The 25611-nt window shown below is 36.7% G+C and overlaps 1 protein-coding gene across 2 annotated transcripts in view; it reads right to left on the reverse strand.

Moving 5' to 3' along the window:
* Positions 1 to 918: 918 nt before the first annotated feature.
* The window catches only part of MTHFD2L (methylenetetrahydrofolate dehydrogenase (NADP+ dependent) 2 like), a 34444-nt gene continuing 9751 nt past the window's right edge, over positions 919 to 25611 (reverse strand). Inside the window, exons 2-8 of one of the 2 annotated variants that reach the window (XM_014058957.2) lie at positions 23876 to 24060; positions 22188 to 22310; positions 12983 to 13135; positions 10085 to 10192; positions 9498 to 9590; positions 3345 to 3470; positions 919 to 1951 (exon numbers count right to left, since the gene is read on the reverse strand). In XM_014058957.2, coding sequence (XP_013914432.2) covers positions 1839 to 1951; positions 3345 to 3470; positions 9498 to 9590; positions 10085 to 10192; positions 12983 to 13135; positions 22188 to 22310; positions 23876 to 24060 — 901 coding nt within the window. In that variant the 3' untranslated portion in view covers positions 919 to 1838. The remainder of the gene's footprint in view (positions 1952 to 3344; positions 3471 to 9497; positions 9591 to 10084; positions 10193 to 12982; positions 13136 to 22187; positions 22311 to 23875; positions 24061 to 25611) is intronic. The other variant, XM_014058958.2, reaches the window with a different exon arrangement.

A 25611-nucleotide genomic window follows, 5' to 3' on the forward strand; every position in this document is an offset into this window, starting at 1 on the left:
TAAAGAGAAAATACAATGAGATAATTATTATAAAAGTACCATGTTAATAAAGTCTCTCTAGCTATGGATTATGGCAAAAAACTCAGCAGGAGACCAATTTATATAAATTAGTCATATCATGTATTGGAGTCATGTTTATAATTTGTATTGCTACTACATATTTAAACTTTCGGGAAGCTAAGCAGGGTTAGTATAGAGGAGTTGGGTGTGCACTTTTTGGGAATTCAAAAGACAGCCTACAAAAAAATAAATGAAAAAAAAATCCATAAAAATGTCAAGAAAATTATAGAGGCAACCAGAAGAAGTTGTGTTCAGTCAGAGTGTGCCTTTCCCTTTTACATGCCTCCTGGTTTTAGCCAGTTGTAGTGAGACAGCTTCATCCATGATAGCTGAAATAACATTATTCATTTCCTCCATATAAGAAGGTTTCTCTCCTCTAAGGAACAATGTTAATTAAACTGTGGAAATATGCTTCGAAGTCCAAATACTTTATATCTAAAAAAATAACTTCATTCTTATTTTAAAACAAGTTTAAGACTGCAATATTTCAGGACTACAATATTATTGCATGAAATTATCATATCTCAAACTCGGAATTTATAATCTGGCATATTGTCTATCGTTATTTACAGATTTTCTTTAAATATTCCAAACCTGCCTAAGTGCACATAAATGATAAATAAGCTTTACCATCTCAACTCTTAAAAATTTTAATGACTCATATTCTATTTATTAATTTATTTATTAAATTTATCTGCCATTACCTTGCTGTGGGGCTACTCTAGGCAGCTTACAATAAAAAGAAAGAAAAATGAAAAGCATGTAAACAGCAGTAAAATAATTGAACAATAAAGTAAACAATGACAAAGAAATACAACGAGAATAAACACATCAATGTAATAACTAAGAAAAAGGAGAGGATTTTAAACATATTTATTTATATTTTTCATATGCAGAAAACCAATTTAGCTCTATTCTGGCAACCAAATAAAAAAGTGTAGCTAAGTGGCTAGTTGGGTTCCTAATAACATATGATCAAACATTTTACAACATGCTTTATTTACAAAAATCACAGGTTATCTTATCTAAATATTCATTCACACTGTAACACTAATCAAGCCTTGTTGCGCCTCCTAGGTAGAATCTCATTTGCTCTGCTAAGGAAATTATGCTTCAAGTGAGTTAAGTAGAGTAAACTTGCTTGGTCACTGTCTAGTTCTCAGCTGTAAAAAATCAACTCGAGGTAGATGAAAACTGCTTGGAAACACAAACATTTGCTTTGGATAACATTTTCCTTTTTTATATAAATATACATCTGAGAATTAGATCAAAAGCATCTTAAAATTTGTACACATTTTTTTTTTGCAATTGTGAACATATTGTATTTATCAACAAAGCCCATGTTTCCAGAGATAAACTCCCAATTAATGCCTGATAAGCATCTATCACAGTTCTTAGCATTCATTTGAGTGCCCCCACACCCATGTGCATAATGGAATATGAGCCCTTTATTATTGTCTGCTGGAGTTGCATTATACTGTATATCTGAAACTCAGACCCAGGTTTTGGTTTCACTTCAAATCCAGTTGATAATATGCCTTTGAAAAACAGCACAACTCCAACAGGAACCAAACATTTAGACAGGGATTATGCATAGAAGTTACATCAATTCAAACCTCAAATCAATCAAATCAGTTCATTGCAAGTATACATTTTTGTAACAGATTTGGAAATAAATCTTTTCTTAATAATCTAACATAATTAAACACATTTAATAAATAAATTTGTAACAAAAATAAATGTTTATATACCTATAGAATTACTTCAATTTATACATTTTAACAAATCAATTTCTTTGCAGCAATTAAGGTATTCTTCAAGAGCATGGCAACTGTCATCGGTCCTACCCCTCCTGGGACAGGGGTGATAAAACTAGCTTTCTTCTTTACTTCTGATATATAAAAAAAGAAAAAAAACTGTGTAAAACATGTATTAATATATGTGTATATTCAAATGTAATCCCCACCCCCAAACAATGGACAATAATATTTTCATAGGTTGTTTTTGGGAGCATCTAGAGGTAGCTGAATAGCAGGATTTCTTTAAAAAGACACATAAAAACACTGGTTTTCCAGTTCCAGCATGGTTCTTGTTACAAAGAGTCTCAAATAAAATAGGAATTAATAGAAACCAGTTGAAATTATATTAAACTGTAAGTCAAGTCAAGCTTGATTCAGACACATTATCAGTATGCAAGGGTTTCTCCCACTTGTTGAATAGTTGTTTATTAATCCCAGGGTTAATGAACACAGGTTTACATTTATGTCACCACGTATAATCTGTTTTCAGCAGCATCCACAAGAGGCGTCAAACAAGCAACTTGATGATTCATAAGTAGCATCATAAGTCCTACTGCTTTTGTATTTAAAAAAAGGGGCCAAGGCTCAGGTATAACATCACAGTCACCATCTTGCCTGCTTTAACATCCCCTATGGATGCCATTGCCTCTTTCTATTTTATTCATTTGTTATTCATATGCCCAGGAATTGGTTCAATTCTTTTTTTAACTACAGATGTATAATATCTGAAATAAATTACAGGTCCTGTTTCTTCATCGACACTGGAAACAGTATATTATTTGCTGAGTTTCCTGAAACCAAAGCTATAATTACTTATTACAAAATTTGCAGAAAATGAGGAATTTTCATTAAATTTCAAAAACATTGCTTCAATCCAAATGGAAAAAAAATCAAATCAACAAATGCAGTAGGGTTAATGAAATATAGGATAAAAATACAGCCATTTCCATTTTCATTAGGCACCAACATAATTGATGGAATGACACAATTTTTTAAGATATAGTTTCTATCACTTGAGTTATTCTTCTGTAAAAACTTGGCTGTTCCGGCAGGCCTGGGGCTGTTGACCTCACTGTTGAGGTCCAGCCCCAACTAGAATGAATGTATGAGGGTGTTTGTTGTTTTTAAATTGTTTTCTTTTATCGTTATGTGTTTTTTTCTTATATTTTTTGTAAGCCGCCCGGAGTCCTTCGGGATTGGGCGGCATATAAATACATTTAATAAATAATAAGTAAATAATAAATAGTTTGGAGAACTGGTATATACCCCCTCTGAGTAGCCCCACCCCCATCTATTCTCTACCTCCCAAGCCCCAGCTGATTGGGAGGAAATTGGGATTTTGCAGTAACTTTCTCCTGGAGTGGGGAGGGAATGGAGATTTTACAGTATCCTTCCCCTGCCACGCCCACCAAGCCACACCCACAGAACCGGTTGTAAAAAAAATCGAATCCCACCACTGTCTAAGAACATAGGAATTTGGCTTACCTTCAAAGTCTACATCTCCTACTAACTTTGTCTTTCCAGTGACAGGATCATGAATATGGTTGATACCAACATCAATCACTGCGGCTCCTCTTTTAATCATATCAGAAGTAATTAACTTTGGAATACCTGAAACCATCAATGCAATTAAGTTTACAGAACCAGAGAAAAGTGTTTTTGAGGAAATACTACCCTGTTTCCCTGAAAATAAGACTTCCCCAGATAATAAGCCCAGTCGGCCTTTTGAGTGCATGTACTAAAATAAGCCATCCCCTGAAAATAAGTCCTCCCTGAAAAGATTACAATATAGCAGCAGCCATGAGATGATCACGCTCGCTGCCTCCTACACCTCAACAATAATAAGACCGCCCAAAAAATAAGGCCAAGTGCTTATTGGGGGGGGGGGTGGGTTTCAAAAGAAAATAAGACCCTAATTTTGGGGAAAACAGTGTGTGTGTGTGTCTGTGTGTGTGTGTGTGTATGTACACATACATATATGTATACATACATACATACAATATATATAACATATACACACACGAGACAATATATTTATGACAATACTTTGTATTGTAGTGTGCGCAAATAAAGCAAGACAAATTTCAGAAACCATATGAAACAATTATTTTTCACCAATATATCACTTGTTGGATTTTTGTTTCAGAGCTACTGTGTTTACTTATCTAATACTTGCACATCTTCCACGACCCTAACTACACTATATCTCTTGTATCCCACATTTATCCTGTCCATTTATCACAAATTAAAAATATTGTTCAAAAGTTTTACTGAGATACATTTAGAAAATATTGCATCTAGTTAGAAAGACACAGATTGGGAGATGGTATATATGGCTATATATTGTATACTATTTATATGGAATATAAAGAACCAGAAAGAGCATATTAATCAATTTACAATTTCTACAATTTGATATGCACATTTGTAATTACAAACATATGAAATAAACAAGGGTCCCCTAGGATTGATTAGATTAAGACAATTCCACATATCATGTCCAATGTTCCCTCTAATTTTTTTTCAGTGTGAGCGGAAAAGTATAGTGTTTGAGCGGCACAGTTTCATGCCTGAGCACCTAAGAGAGCCACAGTTTAACTGCTGTCACGTCTGCTGGACATTTGCGCAACATACCAAGCGTCAAGCGCCGATTGCTAGCGAGGTTTCAGCCTGATGAATGCCAGGCATGAAAAGTGCCACCCAAAGACTATACTTTTCCGCTCACCCTGAAAAAAAAAAAGGCTCTCTGCTCAGCTTTTAGATTGTTAGACTGGCTAGAGAGAGACATGGCACCAACAGGGTCCTGGCCTGGGTCCTGGCATTTTGCAGGCAACCTGTCCTCTCACATTCCTTTGGAATGCAACCCATCACATGTGAATTAGATTTTGCCAATTATCCTATTAAAAGATAACGCTATTATTCTAAAATACGACTAACGATATTAAAAACTGTAAATATGTAATGCTGATAAATAATAGCAGTAATTGTTATTTAGTATGATTAAAATCAGTATTGATATATCAATATAATATCTATCGAAATTGACAATATACACTAAAATAACAATACAACTATATAATGTGGAATATAAATGTAATAAATATAATATATAAATGCAACATAAATGTAATAAAATAATTTATCATGAAACTCTCCCCCTTTAAAGTAGTAAGATCAATTAAATAGTCTAGCAAGTTTGGACAATATGCTATATGTTATGTTACTTAAGAATATATATACCTCAGAATCAGATACAACATCCACATCATTTCCAACTGAGTCAATAAAATCATATGCCATGCCAAAACTATTTTAAATAAAGATATGAAATTAATCAAGTATTGCATTTATTTTTCAAAATGAATGTACAATTTTTTTATTATTTAAGTTTTGTACCCTATATTTTCTAACTAACGTTAACTTTAAAAAGACGTTACATCAGACTACAGTACAAGTAATTAAATGAAGACTAAAATAAGTGTTTTGGCATATTGAGCTTTTTATATTTCTTTCTTATATTGCTTCCTTAGTTGAGAACTTGCTCCTCAGCTTACTTACGCATTAACTGTTTGTTGCTTTTATGGTTTATTCATTCACTGCTCCATCTTCAGTTTTTTTCACAGGGGGCAGGGCTTCCTTCCTCCCTCCCTTCCTTCCTTCCTTCCCTCCCTCCCTCCCTCCCTCCCTCCCTCCACTCCTTTGGTCACCAATTTTGATCCAATTCTCTCTCTCTCTCTCTCTCTCTCTCTCTCTCTCTCTCTCTCTCTCTCTCTCTCTCTCTCTCTCTCTCTCTCTCTCTCTCTCTCTCTCACACACACACACACACACACACACACACACACACACACACGTTCTTTGTGGGGGGGGTTAATTACTCTGCCTCACTGCGCAAAGTCGGCTCAGCATGTGTTCGGCCCCCACTTACGCCGAATCAAATCCGCGGCCGGCGGGACCTGAGGTGGAGTCAGCTGGGCTCTGGGTTACCCCTGCCGTCGCCTCCACCTCCGCCGCTTTCCTACTAGCTCCCGCGGCCTCAAAAGCACGGCAGAGGAGGAAGGGGGTGGGATAACGCGGGAGCCAGCTCAGGGGCTCCGCGTGGAGGGAGTGGCACCACTGCCATGGGCTGGGAAGCCAGCGGGAGCTTTGCTGATGAAGGAGAAGAAGCAAGAGGACTGGCGGCTCATCAAAACAAGACTGGGGAGGTCCTTTGCGGGAGGCCAGTTCTAGCCGCCTGCAAAGGACTTCCCCACGTTTGCTTTGGTAGAAATCTCTGCGCGGCAGTTAGAAACTTCTGCGCGAGATTTCTTTCCATGTGCGCGGCTGCGCACACGCGCACCTTAGAGGGAACAGTGATCATGTCTCTTTTGTAGCACCTGACTATTCCTGAAGGCAACTTTAAACAATCCAGTCGGGACTGCAATGGTTTGACCACAAGGTCAGATTTGGTCTACAATTTCTGATTGGTTGTTCCCCTTCTTTGAGCACTTTCATCTATGAAGGAAAGGCAAATATCTATGGCTGGCCTCGGAGTGGGTGGATAGCCTGGTGCCTGATTAAGGGATTTCCACACTAGTCCTCATTTTACTTTGCTTTCCCAGATGCACTAGTCCTCACTAGTCCTTCCTCGCTAGTCATAATTCTTTTAATTTGCTTTCCAGATGTTTTCATACATGCATGCCTTCACAACTCTTTCCTATATTTCATTAATGTCAAAAATAATGACCCCTCCATTTTTGTTTTTTGTTCTTTCTCTTCTTCCACTATTCCTTTGTCACTGTAATTCTGGAAAAATGAAAGCAAGGGGGAACAGATTGTTCCTTCATTTTTATGTTCTACCATGGATCCAAGGAAAGTTTGCAGCAAGGGAAACTTATGGTCGTGCATCATATAATCGAAATGGCATGTATTGAAATTTCATGTCAATGTGCCTAATTGAAATATTTTTTTTAGAAAAAAATCCAAAAGAAAGGAAAGTTTTGCAGTACTGTGAGAAAGTGATGAGAAAACAAGAGGAACATGCTTCACCAAACCTGGATACAAACAAAAAACCACAGAGAGACATTACTGCTAAATGAAGTTATGAGCTTCCATAAGAGATAGAAAAACACAAAATTGAGGAAAGTTCATTGGCTTAATGGACTACAACTTTGTTTTAAATGCTGTCAACCACCAGAGCATACTTTTAGAAGTCTGGCAGTTCAGTACAGAAGCAGCTGTTATTGGGCTGCTTGGAAACAGCAGATGGAAGGAGGGCTAGTTGTGATGGGGCTAGGAGTGGGTGGAGGATGACTATATCAGTTTCTGTACTCAAGAACTGGAGGATGATCCATACCAGTGATTGGAGCAAGGACAAGGTATAGATTTGCCCTGAAATTAAAATCTCCCAATCAGCAATGAAGCTCCCCACTGAGGATGACGAGTTCTCATTTAAATTTTCTTCACAGGATCTTTCTTAAGATAAACTTGAGTGGTGAGAGATAAACTCTGTAAGTTATCTGGAGCTCCAGAAAGGAAAATGAGACCTGAATTCTACAAATAAACACATAAATAAAAATAATAATGTGGGAGAGAACTGTGGAAGTTCTGATCTAACATTACTGGAGAACCATAGGCTGGGAAGGACTCATATCCATCCTGATAAAAAGAAAAAAAAGGCAAATATAGAAGAGACCGATACAATACAGTTCTTGGTTAAGAATACATGAAGGAGCCTTCCAAAGATGAAGACCGAATGACAGGTACCATAAGTGAGAAAAGAGAGGGATAATAACAGAAATGCTGAATGAGAGTGTTTTCAGGCAAGAAGGAAGCAAACCTAACTTTCATTCTTGAACTGAAAAGAAGAAAGCAACAGCAGTTATAAAAGAGTGCCATGGAGATTAAAAAAGGCAAATGGTTCTCATCAGACAAATGCCAAAAGTTGAGACTGGCAGAACTGAAAACAAAGCCAGCTCCCCTTGATTGATCCCTACTTCAATGGCAATTTAAGCAGGAGAATCAGAGGTCTATGAAGAAGACATCAGGAACAGGGAGAAAGGAAGGAGGGGGAATAATTGTAGATTTTGCCATTTGAATTATATTTGCATGCCAAAAAATCTCAAATCTAATAAAATGAAATGTAAGTCTGAAGACAACTTTTTCTATACAGATATTGGTGTATTTAACCTATTACAAACGTACTAATTTTGAAGTATGTTTCTTTTTCCTTAAAGGTAATAAAACACAGTATCTTAATCAAAATAAAACTTAGTGATTTAGAAAAACAAAGAAAAATTCCACTCAGTCACACGACTGTAACTTGTTTTTATTATCTAGTCCACGCAAGACTATTACAGTACTTTATATGAATGTCAACAAATCAAGCTAGAAATTTAGGGGGGGGGGGCAATATTAATTCTCATGCAACCAACATCAGTTCATCAAGTAATATAATGGAGTGCATGGGTATGTTGCATGATTGTGTGCAAGGATTTGTGTTTGGGATGAGGAAAGGTGAATGAAATATCCATGTGTGTGGGTTTAGGTTTGTGTGTGTATGTGTGTGTGTGTTTGTGTGTGAATAAACACACACCCACACACAATTTTTGGAGGCACAAAACCATGCCTATCTATGATGTAGTTTATAAGGTTTTTTTCCCCCAAGAGTTTTGTCAAATTGCCATTTTTTTAAAAAAAGCAAAATAAAAGCAAACCAATATAAACTAAAGAAGAATAGTAAATTGAGGTTGAAGTTTGGCTGTGAATGCTCCACAGCCATTTTAGATAATATAATATAATGGTTTGGGACCAGGTTATCTGAGGGGCAGTCTTTTGCTGGTCATATCTACCCGACCCATCAGAGCGGGAAGGCAGGGAATGTTGCGATCCCCATCCTGAGGGAGATATACCTGGTGGGACTCAGAAGAAGGCCCTTCTGCGTGGTAGCTCCCTCTGTCAGGAACATCATTCCCCAGAGATTAGAATGGCCCCCACTCTAATACTCTTCCAGAAGACAGGACAGGACAGGACAGGAACCTTACAGAATATAGAATAACAGAGTTGGAAGGGACCTTGAAGATCTTCTAGTTCAACTCCCTCCTTAGGCAGGAAACCCTACACCACTTCAGACAAATGGATATCCAACATCTTCTTATAATATTGGAGCATTCATAACTTCTGGAGGCAAGTTGTTTCACTGATTAATTGTTCTAGCTGTCAGGAAATTTCTCCTTAATTCTAAGTTATTTCTCTCGTTGATTAGTTTCCCCCAATGCACTGAAGACCTAGTTCTGGCAGGGGGCCTAGGGAACCCAAAGCAGGATAGAGCCCATTAAATGGAGGTGATTTTGTTATATTGGACTATATATTTTTATTTTGTTTGTTAGTTTTTATTGTTTTAAATGTAGTTTTATATTCTGTAAGCTACCTTGAGTTGCCATGGGTAAATAGGCGGCAATATAAATTCAATAAATAAATACACAAATAATTTGCATTAATTGTAATTGCATACTACTACATCTTTAAAATCTACATTGATTTTCATATTATCTTAGCAAACTTTGTTTTAGCAAAACACATTAAATTTTGAATTACAGAAACAGCCCAATACTGATGCTTAATTCCATTGAATAACTTTTAAAAACTGATAATGCTCCTCACCTGCAGCAACTATCACAATGTCCGCAAGCTGTGTATGAATCATCAGCTGATCTTTTGGTGTATATCTATGAGTTATTGTCACAGTAGCATCACCTGTCACATATATAAGTAAAAAAGGGCAGTATAGAGAAAAGACAGAGAAAAGAAAAGGCACACTTTGGTGATCTCTGTGAAAAAGTGAATTATCCTTCAGTGCATAAAGATGGAGTTTTGTATTTCTAAACAGAAACATTAGTTTTCCCATGTTATTTTTAATGCATTATTATTGATAAAAAATGTTTTTGGTCTTTTAAATAAGTGCAAAACAGAATATAATCTCACCCCTCCAATCTTAATAATTCTGGAAAAGATATAAAAAGAAAAAGACTATCACTACAAGCTTATCATTTATCAGCAGTGGCAATAGGATATTTATTTATCTACAAAATAAATTTATCCCCAAAGGAAATCTTATTTTCGATTAAGTAAAACTGATTTTACTGCTTGCACAATAAGGAATGAGGTCTTTTTTATTCTTTTTCTAGATCTTTTCCTTCTCGCCCTGTTAAAGTTTCCAATAGAATAATGTAAAATGTTCTTCAACTTACCGCCAGGCCTTTCATGTTCCCCATCAGAATGTAAAAGCATTGAAATTGGCATTCCAACGTTTTTTGATCTTCCAACTACAACAACATTTCTTCCAAATGTCTGTATTCCTTAAAAAATAATAGTAATAACTAAAAACATATGGAAGCTTGTGAAATTAAATGTATCATTTTCCTGACTACACATTAATTTAATTTTTACCATAGAATTACGATAAGAGTAATAAATTTAGGTTTTTACAATTTTTATTATTACAAAAGGCTTAATATGACTTTTTGAAGGCAATAATTTACAAATAATAACCACAATAGTCAACTGCAATTTTATTTTGTTCATTGTTAAATTAGTATTTTAAATTTACTTTATATAATAAACAAAATATGATCACTAAAGAGAAGATGGACACCATAACAAAGGACTAAGAAGAATAAGCTCTGTTACTATGCCTAGGATAATTCAAGAAATAATTCTGTTCTTGCTGCTCAGTTTTCATTTTCAAAAGAGCATCTATATAACTAAACTGCCATTACATTATTATTTCTGGAATTTAAAATCACAAAGATAGAAAGCATGTGTGCACGAGAAAACTGAACACTTCACTAGAAGAATTTAGAAGAAACACTTCACTGCCATAAATTTCTACCTGTTGCAAATTCTCTATCCATAAATACAACAGCATCTTCCCTTGCTACCCTTCTTCTTGATGAGCTATAATCCCACCACTTGTGCATGCGTGCTCACTCTATTGTTTTCTGTAATGGTTTCTTCTAAAAGTTAGTAGAAAGACTGTAAGTGTTCCATAACGATATCTCTATTCTTTGTTTCATGCAGGAAACACAAGTCATATTTTATCACTTGTGTATGTAAATAATCAACACTCTGCTTATACTTCAAAATGTTAAAGAGTATTAGAAGTATAACTACCAAACATACTCACAGATAAGCTGAGAATTTTAGGTGCCATTCCCAAAATTGGGTTTATCTAATCGTGGACAGACTTGAGTATATGTGGTAGTACTTTTCACATTACTTATTTCTTCTCTTTTTTAAGTGCAGCGCTCTCAAGCTTACTTCATAACAGGGTACCTTGGGGGCCCAGGGTAGACATGGACAGCTCAATATCACCAGGGGCACCTCTGTTTTTGGCTGTGACGGCTTCCTACAACCCTCTGCCAATGAAAACAGGGCTCAGGAGGGCTGCATCCAGTCCTTTGCTGTTTCCAGGGTGGTCCCACGGGCCAGATCTAAGCACCTGCCAGGCCGGATCTGGCTTCCGGGCCTTTGACACTCCTGCTTTATAAGGGAGCCCAGATGAAATGTGAACAATATTTTAGACATGAAAACAATTCCCTTCTGAACAAGCAGATTGTTGGGAACATATAAAGCAACTAATGGGTCCAAGTTATTGAGAGACTGTGTCTCCCCAGGTAAATCTACCCATTCTATTAGTTTGGCAGAAAAGTCATGTTAAGAGTCCTGCCATTAAGGAACATCATCTCATAGGATCCAAGAATTGAGCCTGGTTTGCTGTGGCTCCTGCTCTTTGGGACAATTCCTGTCCTTCTCAGGTTAGATGAACAATCACCCTGCTGGCTTTCTGGCAGGCTCTTAACATCATCAAGCAGTATCAAACCTGTTGGTTAATTGCATTGTTAATAATTAATTGTATTCTTCTGCAAAGTAGTTTTGTTTTAATAAACTGTTTAATGGAGCTTTAATGGTTTTATTTTACTTTTAATTGTTGTTCTTAATTATGTAAACTGTGTAATGTTACTTAGGTGAAATGGGTGGCTATATAAATTGAATAAATAATTAGTTCCAATGACCAAATTCACTGAGCATTTGAATGGGGAGAATGAATAGTGGTTTGCTAGTACTATTCAGCATAGAATAAGAAAAAAATAACGAAGAACAGAAGACAGTATGATGATACAAAAAGTTTCATGACAACTTAAAGAAAAAAGCACTACAGTATACAAGTTAGAAAGAAGTCATATCACCTAAGTACAAATAAGTACTCAGTTAAGGAATAATAGTCTCAGAAATCTGAATGAGTTTGCAAACTAAGAAGAGCAAGACTTCTTTAGATCAATTAAAAATAAAAGGAACAAAGCAGACCCAATATATGGGCTGTCCAATGAAACAGCAACAAGAAAGAAAGAACAGGAAGAGCTATTCAACTTATATTGACTTTTCTAACAAGAGAGTTCCATCAGGTAATTAAAAGAGGAGAATAAAAGGACAAGAATAAAATTTTAGATTAATAGAAACATGATCAGGGAATATCTAACAATTCTGAATGTGTTTAAATTTCCAAAACTGGAGTCACTAATACAATACTATTAATATCCACCTGTGAAGCTTTCCTGACCCACTCCTGAGTTGCCATAGGCAGGGGGATGAGAAATGACGCCTCACAGCTGCACCGAGGAATTCGCACTTCAGTCAAAACAAAATGCTTCCTGCCAGCCGAAGTCAAGGTCATCTCCACGGAGATCCATAACAGCCAGAGGGAGTGACTTCTACGACCCGTGAAATTGCTTTCGTTGGGGAATGTGACTGGTGACACATATTGGAGGGAGGGAGAAACAGGATCAGAGGCAAGGCGCGAATTGGGTGAAGTCAGAGCTGGCTTCACTTGGTTCGTGCTGACATGGCACTCCTAATAAACAACTGGATTTTTTCTGAGAGATGGCTTAACGCTCCTGCTTTTATTAGGGTATTGGTTGGAATCCTGATAGCAGTGCTGATCGAATTTTAAAAGAATCCTATTTTAGTACTGAAACTATTTAAAGAATGGAGGTCTGGTAGTTTATAGTTTAAGCTTATACTTCTTTTTCTCAGTTAAATTTCCAGAATGCGTTTAACCCCCATTTCCTTAAAACACTTGATTCAGTTACCAGTTCTCTTTATTATTTCCCAAACTGCAGCAGCAGTGGCAGGTATAATGGAAGGCTGGTCGAGGCACAATCGCCCAATATTGAAAATATGGAATCCATCCACATCCTTTTCAGGAGCAACACTATTGCACACAGTCCTTTCATCAATGTGATCTGGAAAAAAAGAATTTTTCTTACTTTAAAATACAGTTAGCCTAATAGTTGTTATTTATCTTGTTTAATGTAAATATATAAGGAGGTAATTTTATATGAAGTGTTAAACGTCTATAATGGGATTCCTGATTTTAATTCCAGTGACTGGTCACATCTTAATTTAATCCAGTCAGGATTGGTGGAAAATATGCATTTAATTTCACTCAATTAAAAAATACCACCCACGAGGAACCATTTCCCCTGTAATGGTCAAACTTTTCCACAGGACATGTTAGAAATTATTCCTTTCTCCATTAGAAAGAGGACGTCTTTGATTTTGTGATATGTAAGGAAAAAGTACTTCTGTTCACAAGAATTTATGAATCAAAAGATATGGCAAATGTTCTGTTTCTTCTCTCAAGAAACAATTTTAAACTGCTTTGATAAAGCGTAAGCAATCTAGTGTTATTCTTTGAAAAATGTAATTAAAAAAAAAACATAGGATTTGCGTGGCACTGTTAACTAAAAGCCCTTCAGTTGTCATCTTTCTATTGGGGATTCTGGGTTAGGAAAAGTGCTGTTCTGGTTGTTTTTTGCCCATCTCTCCAGGAAAGAGGGGTGCAATATATCTATAGTGATATAACTATGCTGACTATTGAAACAAATCCTTCTTCATTCTAGTCAAATGGGATCTTAAAATATAGAATAAAAGAGTTGGAAGGGACCTTGGAGGTCTTCTAGCCCAGGGGTAGGTTCGCTTTGCGTTTGCTCGCACATGCGCAGTTGGCTGTAAATAGTTTTGTGCATGAATGAAGACCATTAAAAGCTAATAAAAAAGATGCCAGCAATGGAAACGGGGGAACTGGTCAGTGGCATGGCCAGCCTGGGTCACTGCTGGTTTGGAACCCAGGCCAGATTACCACTACCGGTTCAGCCAAACCAAGCCGAACCGGGAATAACCCACCTCTGTTCTAGTTCAAAACCCTGCTCAAGCAGGAGACCCTATACCATTTCAGACAAGCGGCTGTCCAATGTCTTCTTAAAAGCCTTCAACAATGGAGCACAATTTCTAAAGGCAAGCCATTCCACTGGTTGATTGTTCTCACCATTAGGAAATTTCTCCTTAGTTCTTGGTTGGTCCTCTCCTTGATTAGTTTCCATCCATTGTTTCTTTCCTTGCCTTCTGATACTTTGGAAAATACTTCATCTTTATGGTAGCCCTTCAAATATTGGAACAGTGCTATCATATCTTTCTTGGTTCTTTTTTTCATTAGACTAGAGCCATACCCAATTCTTGCAATGGTTCTTCAAAAATTTTAGCCTCCAGCCCCCTAATCATCCTTGTTGCTCTTCTCTGCACTTTTCCAATGTCTCAATTTTTTTTTAATATTGTGATGACTAAAATTGGATGCAGTATTCCAAGTGTGGTCTTACTAATGCTTTGTAAAGCGGTAGTGCTTTCACGTGTTCCTGATTCTATCCCTCTGTTAATGCAGCCTAGGGTTGCATTGGTGTTTTGGCTACTGCAGCACATCATTGACTCATATTTAAATGATTGTCCACTAGGATTCCAAGATCCCTGTTACAGTTACTGGTATTGATCACATCAAGATCCCTCTCATACTTACTGGTATTATCATGATTTGATATTTCTTTTGACATGTATCATGTGCTTTGAATCCTATTTTTAGGATGCATTAGCTTAAAAACACAACACACAACTCAAATTATTCATGTCTAATAAGTCAGTTCATAGTAAGAAATTCTGTGCTTTTAGGGTCAATAAAGGTGATCTAAAAAAAATCATTTTTAGAAATGTGTTAAATCATCGCAAATCTGATTTCAGACCAATTTCCCATCTGTGTTATGAGAACATGCTACAAAGAGCAGGATTCGTTCTTATAATTGGTGGAACAGCTTGTTCTAAAAATTGTGTATACTCCATCAATATAAGTTCGGCAATAATCAATATTTGAAAGTAGCATCCATACCAGCTGTATTTTGGGGAAGGAAAGAGGGACAAAATGAATTTAATTTTTAAGTGAGTATAATGCTTAAAATAATGTTTAAAAGATATAATCATAAGATCTCTTCTTTAAAAGCCTGCTTTAAATCCCTTGGAGAGGGCTACAAATCAGGCTTTGATCTTCTGAAGAGATGAATATAAGTTTTCCTACAGATATTTCTAGACAGATTACTGTATCTTGAAACATTTCAAATTGGATTTATTGAGGGCAATGCAGCTAAGACTTTCTTGGTTGGCATGCTGGATGATGGCTGAGGATTAGCATAGGGAATTGGTAGTAGTTCTTCAGCAAGCTTCGATATCACTGACAATCATATCTTCCTTCTGGATCATCTGGGAAGTTTGGTAATCTATGCTCCTGCTTTATAGTAATTCCATTTCTATTCCTTAGAAAGATGTTCAGATGTTATTTGGAAACAGTTGCAATTCAGATGTTGTAGAGGGAATTGTACCAGGAATGCAAGGCCACCTCTGCAGCATGAATGGATTAAAAGTCTCAAACAAGCTCAGAAGATCCACAGGGAAAGAAGAGAAGACATTCTGGAAAATGAAAGTTTTACTTGGGTGAGGTCAGCTAAGACATGTAGCTATCAGAGCTCTCTTTGTTCTCTTTTTGCTTTCCTCTTCTCCATCCACCAAAAATTCCTCAGTAAAAGCAGACAAATGCTAAATTGAAATGACCTTGAGTTGCTTTTGTTGGTTTTTGCAATTTAAAATGACTTTTTTTCACTTATAATCTAGCCTTCCATTTGTTATGCTGAAGAGACAAGCATTACAACACCACAGCAGTTGGATTTATCTTCCAACCTCTTATTTTATACCAACTGCAAATGCGTGCCTATAATTTTTCTCTTCTTACGAACTGAATGGTTCTCCGATTTTGACTACTTTTTATTTATTTTTATTTTTTAGACACTAACTGTAAAGTAAGACTTCAAATTTTTGAGAAATGTAAACTGTGCTTACATTAACAAAGCAAAGCATTCACATTAATTGCAAAGCAAAGCTGCAACTTTTTTGAGGATTGTAAACTGTGAACTGAGGAGACAGAGAAGAAATCTAATTTGGTCTTCTCCATTGTATATAAGTATTATTTCAATATTAACCACAAGAGGGAGCAAAAGGCTAATCTGAGAGAAAGATCAATTTTTAACAGAAGGCTATGTGATTTAGAGCAAAAAAATCTATTTTTTTTAATCAGAAGGCTGTTTTGCTTCGTTATATTGAAGTGTTATTTCAACATTAATCACAAGAGGGAGCAAAAGGTTAATTTTGATCAGAAAGCTTTAAAAAAAATTAGAAACAATGTTGGGGAATTAACTCTTTGACATAGATAAGCTTGTTTTATAGATTCAATTTGCCTGCTTCTTGTGGAGTTATAAACAATGCCACAAAAGAAAAAACATAGTATTATTGGGTGCATTTGGATGGATAATAACAAAGCCATGGAAAAAGAGGCTAGCATTGTAGCTATATGCAATATGTTTGTATTCTTGCCCATCCGTATCAAATGTAAATTAATTGAATTACTTGAAGAAAAACTGAAGAATCTATAGCTACTCTGAAACCAGATATTCTGAGACTCATTGGTGAACATAATGAACTCTTAGTAAAGGCAGATGTCTGTATCCAAACCAAACACAGCAAAGAAGAAATAACTATGAAGAAACAGGAAAGGAAATGCCACTCAAAGGTAAACAATCTGAAAAGGCTGTTCCTGCCATTTCATACCCTTTGTCTGGAAGAAAACATGCAGACACATGGAGAAGTGTGTTTGTCAAGTGCTCCAGTGACAGGAAATAAAAGAGCTTAGACTCGCCCCTACCCAAAAAAATAAAGGCATGGATGGATTAATGATCTATGATTCACTACTCAAAGGAACAGAACCATCTGTAAACCTCTCGGCTTACTAAAATAATCAAGCCCACCAATTATTACCCTTTTCTTCTGGGACAAATTATGCAATTAAGAGTCTGAAAACAATTTCAAGGAACTATGGGTAGAAAAGCAAGGCATTTGGAAGCACATGTGATGTTTTCATCTCCAATGGAAGGTCAACACCCAACAAGGGAATGGAGGATTCTAGAAATAAACCACTGGCTCAAGGGATGGTGCCAATGAAAGAACTTTGGATTTTTGGACCATAATTTGAATAGCCTATAGGAAGGACTTCTGGCAAAAGATGGGCTGCATCTCATAAGAACCAGGAAAAATGTGTATGGCAAATAATTGGCTTGGATCATCCAAAGGGTTTTAAAGAAAACTGGAAGGGGAGGAAGACCAATCTTTAAGCATAATCCCCAAGACAACCAACCAAACAGTGAGAAAGGGAGTGGTGAAAAGGACTGTGAACTTAGATATAAAATAGGACAGTAGAAAACTAACAGAAGATCAGCCATAAAAGGCTCAGATGCTTGTACACTAATGCTCAGAGTTTGGTTAAGAAATAGGGGGAACTTGAAGTTTGAATATATGAGGGTAGGTATGATGTTATTGTAGGGATGTGGTGGCTCAGTGGCTAAGATGCTGAGCCTGTCAATCAGAAAGGTCGTCAGTTTGGTGGTTCGAATCCCTAGCAACGCATAACAGAGTGAGCTCCTGTTACTTGTCCCAGCTTCTTCCAACCTAGCAGTTCAAAAGCATGAAAAAATGCAAGTAGAAAAATAGGAACTGCCTTTGGTAACAGCATTTCGTGTGCCTTCGGTGTTTACTCATGCCAGCAACATGACCATGGAGACATCTTCAGACAGCGCTGGCTCTTCAGCTTTGAAATGGGTTTTGAGATGAGCACCACCCGAGAGTCAGGAACAACTAGCACATCTGTGAGAGCGGAACCTTTACTTTTACCTTTATGATGTTATTGCTATTACTGAAACTTAATAGGAGGGAATCCATGATTGGAACATACTGCTAGAAAGATATAAATTGTTCAAAAGAAGGAGAACCAACTAAACAGATGAGGAAGAGTACCTTTGTATGTAAACAATTACTAGACCTCTACAGAAATATGGAATACTAGAGATGAAAACCTTCTTGAAAGTATTTGGGTAAATATTAGAGGTAAAAGAAATGATATTGCCATAGGCACATACTACAGGCATGTACTATTAACCAGGTGGAGAAAATAAAACAATCCTTTGCTAATCAGTTAGCTGAAGCGTGCAGGAAACAGTCCATTGTAGCAATGGGGGACTTTAACTATCCAACATCAACTGGGAAACAAATGCTGCAAGTAGTGGGAGATTGAATTAGTTTCTAATGTGCCTGGCTGACAACTTTGTCACTCAAAAAGGGGAGACAGGAACCAAACAATCAGCTTCTCTGGACTTAATCCTAACTAATTGTAATGAAATGATCATGGGAGTAGAAATTTGAGGGATGTTAGGGCAGAGTGACCATGTCATACTAGAATTCACCACAATAAGGACAGAATCAGATCCGTGTTTTAGATGTTAAGAGTTCTGGCTTTAATAAAATAAGAGAGAAATTAGGAAGGCAATTCTAGAAGGAAAAACAGTTCAAGATTCATGAGAAACTCTAAAAATTGAGATACTAAAGGTCGGGGAAAAACAATATCAGAGGAAGAAAAACAAAACACCTCAGATGAGATCAACATGGTTGCACAACATGGTCTCCAACAAGCTGAGGGAGGGGGGGAAGTATTAAAAAATGAAAAGAGGGACATATAACTAGAACAGAACACCAGCAAATAGCCTGAATCTGCAGGAATGGAGTCATAAAGATTAATGTTCAGAATGAAGATTTGCAACAAATGTCAAAAATAAGAAAAAAAAGTTTCTTTCAAAAGGAAAGGGAAAAATAAAAGAAGTCAAGGAAATGATAGGTCCATTAGTGGGAGAAACTTCCAAAAAGGTAATAGGGAGCAAATAGAAAGCACAACTGCTTAATTCCTTGTTTGTCTTTATGCAAAAGAGAAAAAAACAACAGCTCAACCTATCAAAAACAGCATAGAGAGAAAACAGAACAGCAATGCTGGTGAAAATGGATAAGAAATTGGTAGAAGAATACCTATCCACTTTAGAAGAGTTCTAATAACCAGGACCAGATGGTTTACATCCCAGGGTACTGAAGAAGGTGGCAGATGGAACCACTGAACAAAATCTTTCAGAACTATGGCGTGCAGGGAAATTACCAGAGGATTGGAAAAGAGCCGATACGGTTTCAGTCTCCAAGATGGAAAAAAGTGGATTCAGGAAACTACAGACAATCATTTTGATATCAATAAATGTGAAAAGAAAATCAAGCAGCAGATTTGTGAGCATCTAAAAATGAACAAAGTGACCACTAGAAACCAATATATGTTTGTTAAAAACAGATCATACTAAACAAACCTCATTGCTTTCTTTGTTAAAGTGATTAAATTAGAGTAAGGGAAATGCTGATATAGTTTAGTTGGATTTCAGTGAGACATGATAAAAAAGACTCTATCCTACTTGTTAGTGGGATAGAACAATGTGGGATAGAGTACCACCACCAGATGGATTTGCAGTTGGCTGACCAACTGCACCCAGCATGTAATCCTCAATAAAATTAATCTACATGGTGAGAATTATGCAGTGGAGCACGTCAAAGTTCTCTCTTGGAGCCAATGATCTTCAACATCTTCATAAATGATCTAGATGAGAAAATAGAAGGGGAACTCATCAAATTTGCAGCCAATATCAAGCTTGGTGAGGGAGGGATTGCCAATACTTTGGAACATAAAGATTCAGGATCTTAATTTGTATCAATGCTCAAGTCTGTCAAGATCATTCTGAACTTTTATCTTCCAAAGCATTGGCAATCCCCACCCCACCCCAAAGCTTGATATTGGCTGCAAATTTGATGAGTTCCTCAAGGTCCTGTCCTTAGGCAAATACAGAACAGCCGGTACCTGGATCAACGATTGTAACTGGGAGAGGAATTTGGTACCCTAGGGGATCATCACTTAAGTTTGAGCCAGCAGTGTGCTACAGCAGCCAAAAAAGCTAATGCAGTCCTTGACTGCATCAACAGAGGGATAGTATCAAAATCACATGAAGTTATAGTATGAGTTTATATTGCACTGGTAGGATCACACTTGGAACACTGTATCCAGTTCTGATCACTATGATATAAAACAGATGCTGACTCCTAGAAAGACTCCAAAGAAGAGCAATAAAGATGATCAGGAGTCTAGAGACTAAACCCTATGATGAACAGTTACAGGAACTAAGTATGTCTAGTCTAACAAAAAGAAGGATTAGAGGTGACATGACAGAAGCTATTTACCAGTATTTGAGAGACTATCACAGAGAAGAAGGGGTCAACGTATTCTCCAAAGCACCTGAGGGCAGGACAAGAATTAAAATGGTATAAGCTTGTTAAAGACTCCTCCAACCCGGAAGTAAAAAGAAAATTCCTGACAACAATTAATCAATGGTGCAGCTTGCCTTTTACAATTTGAGTGCTCCATCACTGGAGGTTCTCAAGAAAAGATTGGCCAGCCATCTGTCCAGGATACAATCCCCTACTTCTCAAGTCCCTTCCAGCCCTGATTCTATGAAATGGACAATTGCATGACATAAATCAGTTCTCCACTTCTATGCATTTCAATATCTACATGATACTGCTAAATATTAGCAATTTTAAGCTGAGTGCTACCAATATACTGATGATACTCAAATTATTTTCTATATTCCTACCAGATAATGATTGATAATGGAGTGGCTCTCCAAGTGCTAATGTTTAATTGGGGATGAAAAATTATTTTATGTACTATAACCACAGCTATACTATATGCAAGAAGGTAGAAATATTTGCAGTATCTAGAATGGATGATTAGATGGCAAAACTGGCAGAATGGCAAAATTGACAGCTTTGATTAAAGAAAAGAAAAGCAGTTTTATTTCAAAAATACTTAGAAGCCAATTTTGGACTTTTTGGAAAAAAATGAGAAAAATGAAATTTTGATTTTGGGATTCAATGATTAGAATCATAAGGGATTAGAGAAGTAATATAGACAATTGTTAATTTTAGATTGTGTTGGATTTTTATGTATATTTGTACCAAAGAGAGTTGGAAGCCATTCTTTTTGTCTTTACTTTTTCCTTTCTTCTTTTCTTCACACTTTTTTCTTGATTTCTGTCTGGTTCTTTCTTTTCTATTTTTCTTGCTTGTTTAGTTTTTATTCATTCTTCTGAAATTTAATAAAATCATATTTTAAGAAATGAATAAAGGATTCAATATGCTGAAACAGAATCAAGGCAAAATGAAAGTGCTTTTTGTGAGATTTCATAATTTCAGGAGCGAGTCGATCTACCCATTGCGAATGTGGTTGTAGAGACCCAAGGCAGCAAGTAGAGATACATTCTTTTTCCACGCTGCAGCAAAGGCCAGGGCAGCCGTTTAGTGGATGGTTCAGTGAATGTTTCAATAGCATCCTTTCCTGGAAGATGATCTTAGAAGAGAGCTACCAGCACTGATAACCTCTAGGCTTAACTCTTGCATGTACTCTGTGTGGTTCAATTTTTGGATCTATCTCAGAAAGTCTGGACTTGAGAAGAGTTCAGAATATTTCTGTATTAAGAATACTACCATACATTGGCTGCCAGTTTCTTTCAAAAAGTGCTGGTTATTGCCAGGAAAGCCCTATGTGGCCTTAAATAAAAGTTATTTGGGAAGACTTTCTTCTTTATGTTTCTCTCAGCTTCATTTATGGCAATTTAAAGCTGAACTTTCTCCGGAGCTACTATTAATTTGGGGAACATTTTTGGAAAGGACAGAACTGATCTCTTGCCACCTGCAGTGATGTCCTACTGGTAAAATATATGGCAATCAGATTTTAGCTTCACTTGTAAAGGACTAAGCATTGTAATACAAATAACAAATATTTAGAAAAAATCATTAGATAAATAAATGCTAGTAAAGACAACAATGACCTAAGGAAATTGATTATTCATAAATCTCTTCCCTTGTACAAGAACAGAGGTACTAGTTTAACAGCATTTTTCTCATATATTCTCAGTCATTTTATTTTCTGACTCCATATGAAACAGAATTCATTACCTGGCAAAGGTAACTGGACTAATATGCCACTGACTCTTGAATTCTTGTTTAATTTGCCAGTGAGATCTAAAAGTTCTTCTTGAGAAATTTCCTTGGGCCTCAGTATTATTTCACTACAAATACCTAAAACAATCCACAAAAGAAATATCCTTAGCATTTTGTCTCTTGCAAAATTTGCTACACAAATCAAATTATGTACTTCCACATTTAATGGCACTATTATTTATCTTTGCTCAAGCTTCTAAAACATGTAAAACAAATGCACACATGCTTAACTATCTGGGACATATGTGGACAAATTGGAACTGTTGAATCTCTTTTCTGAAACCCAATTTACTGAAAATTAAAGAAATGGTTTTCCTAGGAGCCTGAAGGAAGAGAACGCGGGTGAGAGGGGCAAGCAACAAAATGTACAACTTACAAACTTGCCTGTGACATTGAAACAAGTTGAACTGTGATGTCATGACATGTTTAAAATGTTGGCATCACTGTGATCCTGATTGGGTGCCTTTTTGAGAAATGAATTTAGAGATCAGTGAATGGGTCAGGCTACTTGAGAGACAGTCTCATCCCACTGGGATTGGCCTGTCCCACCCATGCTGGCAGAGGAAGCATGCTGCAGATTTGGTCAGTCTGATTATTTTGGCTGGATCCAGGAGAAGGGGTTTCTCTGCCATTGCGCCTGACCTGTGGAACATCTTGTCGTCTCCCCTCCCCCCCCCAGTGTGACCTTTCAGAAGATCCTAAAAACCTGGCTCTGATTGTTAGCTTGGGACTCTAATGTGGGAGCATCACAGTGAATGTGGTTGATCATTTAAAAACAGATCCCACCTTCCCCATATCCTGCTCCTGTCCTCCTCATTTTTTAATTGGGCCATAGTGCTTGGCTTTTGTATTAACTTACTTATGCTTTTAGTTTATATAGTTTCTATTTTTTATTATTGTAAACAGCCCAGAATTACCTTGAGATAAGATGGGCAGCCTATAGATTTTATAAATTAATTAATTAATAATAAAATAGGTATCATACTGAAATGGTACATAGGAATGACTTTGGGAGAATGCAGAGAGATGTTGTCTAGGAAACAGATGATGGACAGAAAAAGAGGCTCAGAAAGGACCCCCCACCTCATTCTCAGCTTGCAAAGGAGATGGCACAAGTTTTAGACTTGCAAGATTGTATTAATGTAGCCTTACAATAAAGTAGAATAAGGGCCACATTTACTGTCAGTTGTTCTTGGTAAGGCTGATATTAATCTTGCCCCACCTCACCAAAATCTTATGAAAATATTGTCCCTGAATAGGTCTGTTGGCTCTCCTGCTTTGCATCAAGAGCCAAGGTGGCGCAGTGGTTAAATGCAGCACTGCAGGCTACTGCTAGATCAGCAGGTCAGTGGTTCAAATCTCACCGGCTCAGGGTTGACTCAGCCTTCCATCCTTCCGAGGTGGGTAAAATGAGGACCCAGATTGTTGGGGGCAATATGCTGACTCTCTGTAAACCGCTTAGAGAGGCCTGAAAGGCCTATGAAGCGGTATATAAGTCTACTGCTATTGCTATTGCTATCACTGCCACATCTTCTGAAGCCTCACTATTCAAAAAAATAAAACTGTACACAAGTAAAATATTATATATATATATATTATAAACAATCTGGGTTGGCAATGCACAAACTCGAAAAAAGTCATACCTACAGCTGCTGCTGCTTTTACTTTATTTCTTACATAAGTATGACTAGCTGGGTTTTCTCCTACTAAAACAACAGTGAGATGAGGTCTCTTGTGGCCCAGGGTAAGCCATGATTCGATATCTCTTTGTATTTCCTCAAAGACCTGTGCAGCCAGCCTTCTCCCTGAGATAATAGTTGCTTCATTCCTATAAGAGATGAAATGAAAACTTTAAAGAGAATCCGTCATAACTTTTACAGCCAAGGAAATTTCAATATAGTACTACTAGTCATACTTTGAAACATATAAAGCATGTTTTATTGCAGCACATTTAGTTGCTGGACAATTCATGTGAACATATAATATTTGAGGGGAAACTGATTTAATATTAAAATATACATAGGAACAAGATTTTGGAATGGCAAATTCATCTAGCCTGATCCTACATCTTCTGAAGATTGCCCCTTAAGTTTTCAGATTCAACTAGAGCTTCATTCTGGCCTATTTCAGAAGTGCCTAGCAAACTACAGAGTAATGCAACATCCCTGAGTGAAATGAGTCATTTTCATAGATAAAATTATTAGCATAGCAATAAAATGCTTTGAAAATAATTTTCATAAATATTTTGATAACCCACATTTCTTGCAATAATTGCATTATAATAATATCCACAAAAATAAAAGTAGGAGGGAAAGGAAATGGGATGCGGGGGTTGGGAAAAGCAGTCTGTTACCATTGCAGCAGAGTTGGTATATTGAGGGATAATATTCAGCAGAATGTGGTATTAATAAAGTTAGTCAATTTAGTAAAGTGTTAAAGGCGGAAAAGTGAAGCAGAGAATGTATTTGTGCTTAAAGAAGAGGGCAGAGCATTGGTTCGAACCTCACTTGCTGATTAAACCTGTGATGCACTTAAAAACAACAACAGGAAGAAGGCTGAAGAATGCGTTCTAAGACTAAGAGGCTGGGCGCCATTGAAACATTCTGCAAAAGGAGCAAAAGATTAAGAGGCAAACCTCTGGCTAAAATCTAGATTTCAAAGAAGAGTCCAGAAGCCTAGGGAAAAGGATCCATCAAATTTTGAGGATGTCAGAGGATTGAGAATACTATCAAAACTAGCCCTACAGACAGAGACTTATTTTATTACGAGCTTTGGAAGCAAGGAGTACATCTCTCTGACTGGAAGTTCTTGGTACTCTTTGAGCTTGCAGACGTTTTATTACCTTAGATAACATAATCAGTGCTAGTCAATGTATGGTTTGCTTTCTTTTATATATAGTGCCCTCCACTCTGGACAGGACATCAATCCAGCTAACAAGCAGAAAATAATACCCTAATCAAGAAAGAACCAAGAACCACCAACACTAGCAGGACAAGCATCTTATACAAATAGTGAGCAAACTCTACATTCATTAGCACTGATGCTGCTCCATAGTTAGATAGTGAAACATCTGCAAACAACAACCAAGTTCAGAGAGCACCAAGAACTCCACAATTCAACCCCAAGTTATGAATATCCTGTTCCATTGGATCCTCTTATTGATGAATTAATTTAAAAATTTCATAATATTAAAAAAGCCTAATCAGGATTTAGATCAAAATTCCAATTTATATAATATTTACTGCCAACGATATATGAGAATGTTACTTAAATCTGCCACACATGCCAGTCCTAATCATTTACAGTTATCATTGAAACTTAAATATCCTACGGGTACAGATTCTGTTTCATAATATTCTGTTGTTTCCTAGTTCTTTTT

Source organism: Thamnophis sirtalis, unplaced genomic scaffold (assembly GCF_051295495.1).
Source record: "Thamnophis sirtalis isolate CommonGarterSnake01/CBP01778 unplaced genomic scaffold, rThaSir2_p1.2 scaffold_4, whole genome shotgun sequence".
NCBI classification, from domain to species: Eukaryota; Metazoa; Chordata; class Lepidosauria; order Squamata; family Natricidae; genus Thamnophis; species Thamnophis sirtalis.